At 41.2% G+C, this 14,851-nt stretch overlaps 1 protein-coding gene across 1 annotated transcript; it reads right to left on the bottom strand.

Annotated features, from left to right (window-relative positions):
• Window positions 1–1,324: 1,324 nt before the first annotated feature.
• LOC115375867 (zinc finger protein 23) lies at window positions 1,325–8,464 on the bottom strand. The gene is made up of 4 exons (XM_030075448.1): window positions 8,067–8,464; window positions 7,583–7,722; window positions 6,634–6,736; window positions 1,325–4,799 (listed from the first exon to the last, which is right to left on the bottom strand). The coding sequence occupies exons 1-4, from the start codon at window positions 8,311–8,313 to the stop codon at window positions 3,844–3,846; spliced, it is 1,446 nt and encodes a 481-aa protein (XP_029931308.1). The 5' UTR covers window positions 8,314–8,464; the 3' UTR covers window positions 1,325–3,843.
• Window positions 8,465–14,851: the final 6,387 nt, after the last annotated feature.

Raw genomic sequence — 14,851 nt, 5'->3', positions numbered from 1 at the left:
AAACCTGGAAGGATCATAAACAAAACACAGGGGATGACGTCACCATGGAGACCAGCGGCGGCACCACCCTCAGGTTTTAATTTTATTGATTATTTTATTTTTATTTATTTCACATTATTATTGTTATTGTTATTATTATTATTGTTATTATTATTATTATTACTGTTGTTGTTGTTGTTATTATTATTATTTTATTTCGTATTATTATTTGTATAGTAATAGTAGTTGTAGTAGTTGTGGTAGTAGTATTTATTACAGTACGAGTTCCACGTAAAAACTTAATTTTCAAAATACATTTAAACGCTATTACACGTTTGAAAAATTGGTTGTATGTAATTAAACTGTTCCGTGTTCAGACTGAAAAATAATAAAGCTGATGTAAACAAAATAAGAGAATATTTTGCCTTTTTTTTTTTTTGTCATGGAGTAACCACGGTTTTACGTCAGTGAAAATGGATATGAAATGCTTGTAATGCTGAATAAGTAATGTTACTAAAATATTTATTTCTAAAAAAAATATGATTTAACTCCCACCAACATCTCAAATATTTAATTACTAAATGATTTAATTTCATAAAATATTAAAACTATGCAAAAATGTAGTTTAATATTAAGTAATTTTTTTAAATTATGAATTAATAGACACCAAAATAAAGAAAAAAATGCTAAATTGATTGAAATTGCATTATGCAAATTTTACATTACACAAATATTTGGATTATAATTTTCTTTTATTCAAATATATTATACATAAATTATTTTATATTAGCTATAATTAATTAATTGGTAGTAATAACATAGTGCTTAAACCATGATTAAACCATGATTTCGCTCCCTGCCAAAACACTTGAATGTTTAGCTTTAGGACTATGATCAGTTCTCCCTCTTGATGGTAGCTAATACCAAACTAAATTTCATATTTATTAATCTATCCGGCTATCTTGCTGATCCTGTTGTCTAGAGTATTCCCAGGTTTCTCAGTGGCAAAAAAAGTCAGTCAGGTTTATTTGAGGAGCAAAGACAGTTTTCACTTCTATTTTAATGTGGATTCCCCCCTGAGAGCACACCCAAACTGCAGTGCACTCGAGGTGTCTTTCTCCTCATGGTGTGAGTCAGAAATTCCACCTGCTTGAGTTTATCTGTAGCAAAAGCCATAAAAAGATTTGATAACCACTGGCAAAGACGGTGCCTACAGTGTCTGTGTTTTTGTGTCAGGCCCTACTGACGTAACTGGAATTTCCACAAAGTCCACAACCTTTTCCCGCAAACCAAGTCATGTCTGACCAGAGTTCACATGACAAAACAAGCGCAGCATCGACGGGCCACAAAAATGTTTTTATTCCTTTTCATACAGAACACAACGTGGGGGGAAAAAAAGGCATTTCTCATTTTACAATATCAGTGTTACCAAGTAAAAAGCTCTAAAATGACATGATATTAAAAATGGAAACATCTTCTATTAAAATCACATTGTTTTCATATGTAAGCTTATCATAATACAAAGTGTGATTCTAAACTCCACCCCCCCACCCCACCCCACAATGACTCTTACAAAATTGCATAACATGTCTTCTCTACGACATGCAGCTCACTTTGTTTCTTTATTTTTTTTCTTTCTTTAAAGTATTTAAAAAACGGATAAAGGTCCCTTTCAGCTCAACGGATACATTCAGCACACATAACATGACAAGAAAAACCTAAAACTGTTTTGGTAAGAGACAAAGTAAAGACAAAAAAAATGAAGCATAAGCACAATGATATACAGACCTCTACAACAGACACATCTTAGTAACTGCTTGATATATGTGTACCTGTCAAAAGACAAGCTGGCAGGAGACCATCTGGATTTTTACAGAGAGAAGCTGTCTTATACAATCACGCCGTCCTCTAGCTGCACAACCCCTTAATGCTTCAACCATCAGCTCACAGGCAGAAAAGCGCTCATGAGACATGACACAAGCTGTAAAACGTCAAAGTACAAACGTATTAGAGCTGGGAAATATGAACAAAATCAAGATATCACAACATATTCGACAAAATACCTTGATATCAGTATTGTGAAGATACAGTAGGACTGACGATCAATGCTTTCAGATTGTATTTATACACGAGACATTTCTGCTAAATAATCACTCATAATGTGGATATAATGAGGCAAACAGTCGAAGTTCAGAAAACCGCATCCCTCCACTGTGATGAAGCTGTTAAAACGGAAAAGCTTTGCACCAGTCACATCATTTAATTTAGTTTCACTCCATCTCTTTATGTGTATGCAAATGTATGTACAGTTATAATGCATATGTTAACACCTTAGTGAAAAGATGTAGGTGTGTTATGCAGTGTCGACACGATATTTCAGTTATTTGATTTGGTTGCGTGATGCCTCCCCCATAACGAAAACAAAAGAAAGGTCAATGAAACTTTGGTCGCAAAAAAAAAAAAAAAAAGGAAAAAAGGAAGAGACAACACTTTAAATTTCACACTATAACAATATTCAAGATCCCAGATTTCACCGAGTCTCATATCACCGATTCAGTGTATAATACTGATCTATCATCCAGCCCTAATATGTGTCCAGTATCTAAAATGGATGAAACCGGCTGAAACCGGATCTCCAAACAACTTCAGCCCGTTCTTGCTTCTCTTCAAGGTGCTGGCTGCTTGTACTGTGGAGGAAATCCCTGCAGCTCGTGGCCGTGATTACTTCAGAACGCAGTGGGCACTGATTAATGCTTTGTAACACGGATGGTACACAACATTATAGCATGTAGAAATCTAACATGGAAGTTTAAAAAAGAAAAGGCTCAGTGTTGAGGGTTGTGCACCCTGGAAGGATCAACAGTTTTCCGTGCTTTGTGGAGACTTTGAAACTTGGGGTGGGCAATACGGACAAAATCAAGTATCACAATATCTTTGACCAAATGCCTTGATATCAATATGGTGACGATATGGTAGGGATGACTGTTGGTGCTTGCATTACATATTTAAACACAAACAATCATTAGTAATGTGAATCTTATGACCAACTAGGTAGAGACAGATAATAAAACAGAACAGTCCAATAAGATCAGAGAATTGCATTCCTTCAGTGTAATGCTGCCTTTAAAACCAGAAGAGCAACACTTCTGCCATATCATGATATTACCGTATCTGAAACACCAGACAATATCTAGTGTCATATCACGATATCGTGCAGAGGTCAGCAAAGTTCTGGCCTCTGTACTGCCGTCATGTGTAGCTACATTAACGAGGAAGCAGGGGGTGGCTTTGCGAAGGGCTGACGTACAAACGCGTTGCTGCGTTCGATACCGTCTAGTGGTCAGATTAAACTGCAAAGCTTAATATCGGCTGAATACAAAATAATAGAGACGTGTGTTTTCAGTGACTGTGGCATTGCACCGCAGCGTCTCTGTTATTCAATATTCAGATTTTTAGGAATCAAGCAAAAAACTTCCCATCCTTCTAAAACACAGAGCCTAAATAAAAGAGCCTAAATATTGAGTATTCAATGTTTTCAACAGCTTGACACACCTGTTGACTCTTGAGCACAAAGTACTATCTGATTACCTGTGCAATTTTGATTAAAAACAAAACAAAACAAAACAAAAAAACAGTAGTTAGTGTTTTGATGAACCTGGCCTCACATCACATTCCAATCCTTCTTAGTTTTTTATTTTATTTTTTTAATGTGAACCTTTTTGTCTTCGGAATGACTCAGTAAGTAATACAATCCAGACTTTTTCTTGTCTTTCGAAGTCAGTTTATCATTAGTCTACAGAAGCACTACAGTGTTTAGAATATGAGGTAGAGGATCACGTAACGCACACAACCAGCCGACGACTTCTACAAGCCGGCGATTTTCCTGAATGAAGGGACGAAGAATCCGCACTGGCTGAGTTTATGTTTCTCCAGGTTCCTGAGGATCCTGTACTTTTTCCCGCATGTGGCACAACTAAAAGGCTTTTCTCCACTGTGAAACCTCAGGTGAGCTTTTAAATTGTCTCGAAGTCGGAAGCTCTTGCCGCACTGAAGGCAGCTGTGCGGCCGCTCCCCCGTGTGGAACCTCTCGTGGCGCCGGAGACTCTTCCTCAGGGCAAACTCCTTGGAGCAGTGGGAACACGTGTATGGCTTCTCTCCGGTGTGGAAGCGCTCGTGTCGCCGGAGAATTTTCCTCCGCTTGAACTTCTTCCCACAGATGTTGCAAGCATATCCACCGCGGGAGTGGGTGACGACGCTCTGGAGACGCCACACGCCGTTTCCACAGCGGGTGAAGCAGCAGAGACGGTGGCCTGTGTGGAGACCCTGGTGGCGACGCAGGTCTTTGGGAAGAGGCAACCCCGTTTTGTGGTCACTGCCTTGATGTTTAGCAACATCAGCGTCTTGTGTCACCTCTGATTCAGGCACTGCCAAGAGGTTCACGAGCTGAACTGCACACGGCCTCATCAGCTTCTGGTCTGGAGAGGTCAGTTTCAGTTTCAGCTGGAGGTGTTTCTCCGTTTCTGGCCCAGTGTCGATCCGTTCCCAAATCCTGAGCGGCGGAGGAGCCACGGCTCCATCCGAAGGTGACGGGCTGTAGGCCTTGCCCTCGGCGGTGCTGACGCTGGCCTGCTGGGGCTCCACCTGAACCGGCTCCTCTGAACATTCAGGTTCGGGGGCTGGACAGTCTGCTTTCAGGATCAGAGGGCAAACAAACTTCACCGGGCTCCCAGCACTAAGAGCACTCCTGTCTGGCTGGATCAGCAGAGGCTTCTGCCTAACTGAGGAAGTCTGTGAAAATCCAGGTTTTTGATCTGCAGGCACTGAAAAAAACAAACACAGATACAGTTTATAATTTAATGCAGATTCCCTCCTCCCATTCTGAATCCACACTGCTGCACTCTTTCTCCAGATATGCCACACTTGGTCCTGAATCATATCAAAACCTGCCAAATCTCATCACAATCATGCACCACCTTTTCTGAAAGTTCAAATCCCTCTCTTACATGGCTTCCAGGAGTTGTAACGTCCCTCCACTTTGTATCAGGGATACCCTTTCTGTTCAGAGCTCTCAAAGGTAAGGTCTCTTTCATGTGTCAGTCAACACATCTTACTTCACATTGTTAGCTCAGATTATCTTGCTCCATTGCCTCCTTATTCATCTGCATCTTATTTTGCTGCATCCTAGACACTGAATCAGCAGTATTTCATCCAAATCTGTGATTCAGAACCCACCCCTCCCTCCAGACGACTCCTCATAGTGAAACTGAAATAAGCTGAAACTGAATTTGACATGTTTGCACAGGCACAAAGGCTAGTTTTGCAACCGAAAAGAAGCATCAAATAGGCTTTGATCACCACAGTGCTTACAGGCCTGACCAGTCAAACCGCATTTGACCAAGTCCGTTTTTTTATTCACGGCTCCCCCGATAATACCAACAACTGCAGCTTATCGACTGCTTCACAAACAGATGTGTTTTTCTACATATGTCCTTTAGGCTGTGGGTTTCCATTTCTTTCCCTTGTTTACATCATGTTCATCATCATCTACTCACAACTTACAAGCCTCTCCATTTTGTACTATTCCTTTACTGGCCTTTACTGAAGCCACAATCCAAATCTGAAGCCAAGCTTTCACTTTAGTGTATAGCTGATTGGCAGTTTACGCTGCACATTTTCTTTTACATCACTTCATAATTTTGAGAAAAGTGCTACACAAGGGTCTAAATTAAACGCTGCAGATGTTTCTCCAGTATTGATTTTATGTAGATGTACTTTCTCCCTGGTAATACACACCCAGCAGCCAGTGTGTATCGAATCAAACAGCACCGATTCACGTCGTGTCTTCCATCACTCCTGCTGTCCTCTTATTTAATGTGAGGAAGCGTTTATTTATTACATTCATTTTCTCATTAGTTATGCAAAAACTTGCACAAAGGTAATTATATGGCCGCCCCTAATCATGCACACAGAGACAACGTGAATAGTTCATTGGCTGCCGTAATGTTAATTTTATCTGGGTTTAGACATTCAAATCCTCTGCTGAAGGAGTGTGTCAGCTGATGTGTTATAACCCTGAGATCCTCTGTTGCACTGTGATCAAACTGTGTTGCTGCAGGTGATTAAAACTAACATAAATTAAGTAAAAAGTCACATTGACCATTTTGACTTGTTAATTTGATTTGGGATACTACCATGTACGTGCCAATGAGATATATGTTGAATAATGTAGTGTGTGCACTGTGTTCTGAATACAGCCTCAGACTTCCTCACACTCCCTAACACCCAGCTGATTAAGCAGAAGTGAAAATCATCAATGACTCAGTTCCCACTTCTCATACAAAGAATATCCCAAAGCATCAGTTTCACGGGTACAGCCATTTCTTGATCAACGAATGCAGACAGAACTGAAAGGGGCAAGAACCAAAACTGATCATTTTCTCACCAAATTAGTGATTGCTGTCATCCTGGGCAATGTGTTTGATGACAGTATGGGCTTAAATGTAGGATGATGAATGGATTCTTATGACTGTCAATGTGCGTTTGTGTTACTGAGTTGATTATCGTGGCTACATTTTTCTTCAGCTAACATTTAGCAGTGTGTGGAACATGCCTGTTTTTTTTACTTAAGCTTGAGACACACAAAGTTCAACGTACAGCAAGATCGCTCCTCCTTCACATCAAGGACAGCCTCTGTTTTGGGATCGGCGGCGGCAGGCAGCTCTGTTTTGACGGTGCACGCCTCCATCATCTCCACCTCCTGAAAAACAGGCATAACAACATAGCCAGTGAGGAATAAAGGATGGAAAAATGCATTATATAATAATTTGCTTTGTATAGTAGTCTCCCAAAATGTAATAACACCCACATTTTGTAATAAAAACGTGGAATTCAAAATGTAATACATTTCTTTATTCTGTAAGGAGATCTGTGGTCTGTCTGCCGAATGCAGGACAGGGGCTGCTCACAAATTATAAGACCCCCTCTCACTTCTCCCCTACCTTCTCTGCTTTGGCATTTACAAGTTGCACACTCTTAAAAAAGTAAGGAGTCCACCTCAGGGGAGCATGATACTGACATTTTATAGAATAGCACAGTTTACTGCACTCGATTGCAATTTCACTGATGTAAATAACGTGTGGAACTTGATGTAAAAAAGGCAGGTTACAATACATTGCACTGAATTATTACATATTCATGAAAAAGAAAAAATATGCAACTCCCACATTGGCCTATTTAATAACAGCTGTAGTATGTTATTACAAACTGTGAGGGGTTTTCTTACATTTTGCGTTCAAGGTTTTAATTGCAAAATGTGACATGTCATCAGACGGCCCGGGTCTGCTGTAACTACCTCACATCAAACCACACAACAAATTTACATATTATCCTATTACAGTACAGCCAGGTGGTTACAGCCACATTTTCTGATCACCTGTCACTGAAGCGGAGACGAGAGCTAGCTGTGATGACACACCCCAATGCAATTTCATCACATCACATACTATTATTGCTTTGACTGTTTCAACAGGGCAGTTTTAGTATTTCTCCGTTTTTAAACTTTTTTCAGGATGTGTGATTTAAAACCTTGTGCATTCCCACTGACCTTGTCTGTGAGGAGGGCCCACTCAGGGTCAACATGGTGATTATCTTCAACCAGGAGGAAGTCTGCTGGAATGAGATCCTCCTCCCCCTCGCCCTCCACACACTCTTTCAAACAATCACCATCTGAGAGGAAAAGGGGAACTGTGGAGAAGAGGGGGGAGGGGTAAAGACAGAGGGACACACATTCCTTTTAGATGAGGAGGGGGGTTACTAGTCTTTGAGATGGGAGAGCTACAGGGGTCCCGTGCAACAACAACTCTGCATTAGTGAAAAGGACACAATGCATATTTAATTCAAACCATTTTTATGCACAACAGGGCTTTTCAAACGGTATGCAACGAACTCTATGCATGCAAAGTGCAGTTCTTGCATCACAGCGTGCTGACTTCGCCTCTTGTCAGAGTATGCTGCAACTAAGTCTCCAAAATTGCCTCGACACTTTAGCCTAGCATCCAGGAAGTCGATGCAAGCTGCAAAACACCGACCTGAGAGCTCCAGCGGCGATTTAATATCCTCCTCCACCTGCACCCCGACGCTGCGCAGGAGTTTGCCGTCCTCTCTCCTCAGTCTGTCCACTGTCTCCAGGCTTTCCTCCGGCTCCTCTCCGATCTCGGTGTGTGAGGCTCGGTACCGACTCTCAAACAGTTTGGTCAATTCCACCGTGGCCACTTTGAGCAGCGCACCGAGCACAGCCTCCACCTGAGCCTGCAGGTCCACGTCTCCGCCCGGCATGCTTCCCTCTCTATTTATGTTTCTTTGTTTATTATTTTTACTGGCAGCTGCGGGTCTGCGGAGATCCGATCCGTGGCGCAAATTTGTTAGAGAAACGACAGGGCCATGGAGAGCAGAGAGATCAGGAAATCTTTATTTACCAGCCGCAACCACATGGTTTGGTGAAAAGAGGGGCGTGTCATGTGTTGACGCAGGCGCGCCAACTGCTGGGGGGGGGTGGGGAGGGGGGCGGGGGTCACGTGACGACGCAAGCCAGATAGGTGACTTTAAGAATAAAGTTAAAAAAGGAATAAAACTCTCAGCCTATCATGTGAACTCTTTAAAGAGGAAAAAACGTATGTGTTGTATTTTTTTCTATGCCGATTTAATATTAATGGAATCTATTATTATTATTATTATTATTATTATTATTACAATGGATAATTTATTTTAATTAAAGATTACCTAAAGAATTAACCTCTAGTGAAAACTCGTCTTCACTTTCAAAAAGCACTGAGAGATGAACTCTTATTACTGATAAATGATATAGACATTACTAATGGCGAATGCAAGAATAAACGTACGTAATATATTTCACAAAGGAAGGAAAATGGTATGGCTATTACCATATAAATTCTGTATTGCCAATAAAATTAAAGAAGTACACATCAAAATTGTACACAATTTATATATCCAATATGTGGTGAATCTATATTTCACCACATTTTCAGATATTGAAAGGAAATTATGAACCTGAAACTGTAGTAAAATCTTTATTTTGCCACTGTACATATTCAATCACTTTTTGAGCTCGAATGAAAAAATATATATTGTATAAAACAAGTCATAATTTAGATAGGCCATGGAAAGACAAGGATTTGATCATTTTCATTTTTAAATGCTCTTGTAAGTAGACTTATTGGTGATTTGTGCTGTGTATTTTGTCTCCACACCTTAATAAAACCCAAAGTAAACCCTGTGGCGTTAAAGCGTCAAAGCAAACCAAGATCTTTCACTCCTCATTACTTCCGTCTTCGCTTACATCCGGTCACACAGGTCAGTTTTCAGTTAAGGCGCGTGTTTTACATTGTTGGACTTCACGCTCAGTCTACCAGCAATCTTTCATCTATGTGTGAGCTGAGTCCTGCGTGTTCTTTAATGAAGCAATAGGAGAAGATATTCGGTCTCAAAATATCAGTTTTATTTAGCCGTAGATGAATAAAGCATACAGAGCTCTGGGTCTCGATCTTCCTATCCCTGATGAACAACAGTGTGTCAGTTCACGAAATCTGACTGACTGTCTCTCCCTGACCCAGTCTGATATACTAAACAGAAAGTTGCATCAACATATGAGGGTGTTCCCATAGATTTTTCTTTTTAAGGACAATCTTAATTTTGTCCTTAAAAAGATAAATCTATGGGAATTTACTCAGGACATAATGAACCTACACCACCTATATGAGGGTGTTCTTCTCCAGGATTGGTCCGTTGATCTGACTCCATTCTCTGCCTCGATGTGCTTGCATTCCTGTTGCTCCCCACCTGCAGCTGTTAGACTTAAGTTGTCATCCACCTACTATGGCTCCCATTCTCTGAAACCACAGAGCACAACACAACATATCCTGTCTCTGTTCCCCTCAGGGGTCTCTTTCCCATATATGGGGTAAAGCAGGTCTTCTAAGAACATCCCTACAAGGTCTTCTCCTAAGAACATCACTTTCCTGTTCCTCTCAGGTATTTCTATTATGTGGTTATTCTTGCACATCTCTGTCTATTGCATATCTTCAGTACTTTTCCACTGCCTCTACAATATCCTGTTATGCACAGTGTTCTAACAGCAAACTTTATTACTTAAGCATAGCCTTCCTATGGATTAATAAATGCATTACTTCTGATTAATGTGTTCTACTTATTATTGCTAAGCATCAAACCATAGCATATATCTACAACATTTAGAACAGTATATATTTTACACAAGAGTATCACCTGGTTTAACCAAAAATCATATATTTTTAAAGGTTTTTGTAAGGTAATGATGGCGCTGTGGCGCCGGCGGTGTTTCGCAGTGCCGCGCATGTGTAGACGAACAGACAAGATGATGGAATTCATTGGTTAAATTAGATGCACATCGATAATAGATAGGAAGATTGATGGATAGATGGACTTTTTTGATACAAAACTGGAACTGTTTTGTGTTACAGCAGCAGGTTCACCAGACAGGAACTATAGTAGGACACACAAAATGCGCCTCTTGACACTGGAAGAGAAAAATATGTATTTTTATAAGAATAAACACAACAAATAACAAAATTAATAAGGTAGCCCAATGCAGAGAATATAAGAATACAGAAAAAAACATTTGCATGTCCCATAAGAGTGATACTAATAATAATAAAAACAAAAAAAACACAAGGGCTGAGGATGTGTAGGTGGTAAAAATAATTCAGTAACTGCTGTCACACTGAATAATAAAAGTAGGCCAGCTTCATTCACAGTAAGATTGTGTGTGTGCGCCAAATGCAGTGGCTCAAGAGAAAGCGAAACAAAAATAAAAATGCCCCATGGGGCTGTGGGACAAAATCGAATCTGACTGAAGGTCAAACTTGGCATCACGTTTGAAGCTGAAAACACCAACGCTGTGTGGATCTGTAATTATTACCTGCAGCACATCTTTCTCCTCAAGTCCACCAGGTGCTGTTTATGAACCGGTTTTCATCAGTCACTCAAATCATCAGGCCGGTCCAGTCGCCTAGCTTTGGACACTTTGGATTAATCAAGATAACAGACACATGATCTGCATCCTGTTGCTTTGACTTCTGCTCCAAAAAACACCTGTGCCTTCTTCTGACAGCTCCCCTTTCCAGGTACCAAGGGTGACCAAGGACCCACTGTTGGTGATTAAAAACACTATATACAGTGCTGTGAAAAAGTGTTTGCCCCCTTCCTGATTTCTTATTTTTTGCACATTTGTCACACTTGCTGCAACCGCGTATAAACTGTTCCAAGTTTTCTCCATTTGTGGATAATGGCTCTCACTGTGGTTCACTGGAGTCAGAAAGCCACAGAAGTGGCTTTTTAACCCGTTCCAGACTGATAGATGCCAATTACTTTGTTTCTCATCTGTTCTTGAATTTCTTTAGATCACAGCATGATGTGTTGCTTTTTGAGATCTTTGAGAACATTTAAGTGTGACAAATATGCAAAAAAAAAAAAAAAAAAAAATCAGGAAGGGGGCAAATACTTTTTCACAGCACTGTATAACCCTATAAAGCCTGAACTATGAAGGAATTGGCAGAAAATTCCAATTTTTTGAAACAGAACACTTTATTTAGTCTTATAACAAAATGTAAAAAAAAAAAAAAAAAAAAAAAAAAATGTCTTTATATGATTTTTCTGTTGTATCATATATGATAGTACTTGAAATGCCAGTGGTATGGTCCAGGGTGAACAGGGGAAGTGTCCAAAAGTATACAACAGTATTTTGGTCAAGTACTGATTAAACTGAAATGGGATGTGTTATTTGATAACGTGTATCATATATGATACAAATGGCTTTATAGGGATAAATCCCTCACAGTGCCTCATCACTGTGAGGGAGTTTTCTCTGTAGCTGAAGGTCACATGTAGGCCCTTTTGAGCTACATTGATAAGACATACTCCCTCCATGCCACCAAGGCTGCAGGTGTGAGGCATGCCAGACTCAGGGGGGGCGAGGCCAGGCTGATTAATTCCTTTAATGATCACACAGCTGGTGACCTCTAACACACTTTGGTGACACAAGGCATGTCAGTGAGCAACCGTCAGAAACAGTGCAGTACTACACAGTGCTCACACACTTGCAGCCCTCTCTTCTCCTCAGCTGAGCATCTATAAACATCTGTTGTATAAGACATCAGTCTCCTGAGGTCTCCTTCACTCTGAGAGCTGACCAGAACCGGGTTCGTTTTCCATCAAAATCACTGCTATATTTTGTAATATGAGGACTGTATTCAGCATGATTCAATATGAATCTGGGGGTTTGTACACAATAATACCTGTCTGGTGAAATACTGTTAATAAAAAAAATAAAAATCCAATGATGAACCATAAGTATTTATAGGTTAGTGCAAAGAAAACAAAAGAAATAGTAATGAAGTTAAGGTTAAATAAAGGCCAGCTCATATATGTGTTGATATTGAGACTGATACCCAGTCTAAATGTATGAGCAGGACCATGCAGATATTACCTCCCACCACTGATGACCTGGCGCTCACTGTGAGCACAGAGGATGTCAGGAGAGTACGCCGCAGTGTCAACCCCAGGAAGGGTGCTGGCCCAGATGGCCTTCCAGGGAGAGTCCTGCAGGAGTGTGCAGACCAGCTGGTGGAGGTGTTTACCAATATCTTCAACCTCTTTCTATCAACATGCACTGTCCCTGAATGCTGCTGTTGTGCCGGTCCCCAAGAAAACATGTATCAGCAGCCCAGCAACTACAGACCTGTGACTCTTACTTCCACTGTGATGAAGAGCTTTTAGAGGCTGGTCCTGAAACACATCAAATCCTCACCTCCACCCTCCCTGGACCAACACCAATTTGCATATAGAGCCAACAGGTCCACAGAGGACGCCATAAACACAGCTGTCCACTCTGCACTGACTCCCCTGGAGCGCCCTGGCTCATATGTGAGGATGCTGTTTGTAGATTTCAGCTCTGCATTTAACACCGTCATCCCCAGCAGATGGTGAACAAACTGCTCGATCAAGGACTTGTTGACAGATCGCCCACAGACCGTTAGGATGGGGTCCTCTCACTCCTCAACCCTGACTTTCAGCACTGGAGTCCCACAAGGTTATGTGCTGAGTCCTGTTCTCTACGTCCTACACACCTACGACTGCACACCTACGACTGCACACCAACCCACAGCACAAAGCAAATCATGAAGTTTGCAGATGGCATGACTGTGGTGGGACAAATCTGCCTACAGGGATGAACTCCAAAAACTGTTTGCTGCACTGTTAGTAACCATTTTCTGTTTGAGGATAATTTGCTTATACCGTATTGATCTGAATATAAGACGACCCCTCTTTTCCAAGACCCTTTTTTGGAAATATACTTTTTATATGGACATTCTGCGACACCAGACCATTCTAGCTTTAAACTCAGTGCGGGGTATGTTGAGCTTTGTGGCAACTTCAAGTGCTTTTTGCTGCATCACAGCCCTCGTAATGGGCAGTCCTTCACTACGTTTCTCATTCACAGTATCGCACACCCTCCTGTCAATCTCGTTGAATCGACCAGTTTTTGGACCACGAAAAGCCCTTCTCTGTCTGTGGGCATTTTTTAGCTCTTCTTTCTGAGACCGCCACCATCTCATATTGCACTCAGGGACAGGGTTAAGGGATGTTTATTTACCTTGACAGTTTCGGAGGTAACTTCAGAAAGCATCCAGCTGACAGCCGGAGCAGCATGTCAGCTGGCTGCCACATTCAACCGGGTGGCGGCACACACCGGCCGGCCTACCTGATGCCGGCTGGTGCCGCGGCCGGCACCGCACCCACCCAGTCAGGTCTGCCGGATCTGACAGGTGCACGGCGCACACAGACTGTCATATATACCTTTCATCAAAAATCAGCTTTTGTTTATACACGGTTGCAGCAGCACCATGGACAGCGACACAGACAACATGGTTGATTATTGACTGCGCAACGCGGCCATTCGCCGGTAAGCGCACTGCGCGCATTAAACGATTTTGCGGAGACAGGAGGAAAGTTGCATTTACGTTGTATCCAGGTTCGTGCGCTGCGTGCGTGACCGTGCATGTGCTTGTGCATGAACGCCCGTACCGTGCTGGAGCACACCCCTTCCAACCGTGCCAGAGCGGGGGAAGTGTAGCCTACTGTATTCAAGCACAGAACATATGCAAGTACAATACATGTATATTTGCTTAGACCCCCAATATTAGACGAGGGTGTTTTTTCAGGGCATTTTCAATGGAAAAAATATCGTCTTATATTCAGATCAATACGGTATATTTTCTAAACAATACAATTTAGTATGTTTTAATATACCATACAAGGATACAAGGAAGTTTATTGGTCATCATACAACAGGTTGTATGATGAAATTAAAATGTGGTTCCCTCTTGATTGATTAATTGATTGTATAAAAAAATAAAATTATTAAACATGCAGGAGTGCAGCTGCTCTGTAGATACTTCTGTATCTTTTTCCTGGCGGCAGCAGGGTGAACAGGCTGTGGCTGAGGTGGCTGTTGTCTTTTAGGATCCTTTTGGCTCTGCGCAGGCACCTCACCTCCCCGATATCACTGATGCTTGGTAGATGGGTACCAATGATGTTTTGGGCAGTTTTAATCACTCGTTGCAGAGTCTTGGCAGAGTGCTTTCTTTGTCCAGTGCTTTGAAACGTGAAGCTTAAATTTTGCAGTTTCAACATGACCAACAAAATCTACCATGATTTTGATTGTTTTTAGTTCTTTAGAAATCGTTTTTTTTTTTGTTTTTTTTTTGGCCTGCATTTCCCATCTAACAGTATTTTCTGAACTATTTTAGTCCCAGAAGGG

The sequence above is a fragment of the Myripristis murdjan genome, chromosome 17, assembly GCF_902150065.1.
Source record: "Myripristis murdjan chromosome 17, fMyrMur1.1, whole genome shotgun sequence".
Lineage (NCBI taxonomy): Eukaryota > Metazoa > Chordata > Actinopteri > Holocentriformes > Holocentridae > Myripristis > Myripristis murdjan.
Note: the sequence above shows the minus strand (reverse complement) of the source record. Positions and strands in the feature narration are given on the sequence as shown.

Excerpts from the sequence above, each read along its gene's own strand:
- LOC115375867 (XM_030075448.1), bottom strand. The coding sequence starts at position 8,313 with ATGCCGGGCGGAGACGTGGACCTGCAGGCTCAGGTGGAGGCTGTGCTC. Across the intron at positions 7,723-8,066 it reads ATCGCCGCTGGAGCTCTCAG|TTCCCCTTTTCCTCTCAGAT; the intron begins GTCGGTGTTTTG and ends TCTTCTCCACAG. Across the intron at positions 4,800-6,633 it reads GAAGGAGGAGCGATCTTGCT|TGCCTGCAGATCAAAAACCT; the intron begins GTACGTTGAACT and ends TGTTTTTTTCAG.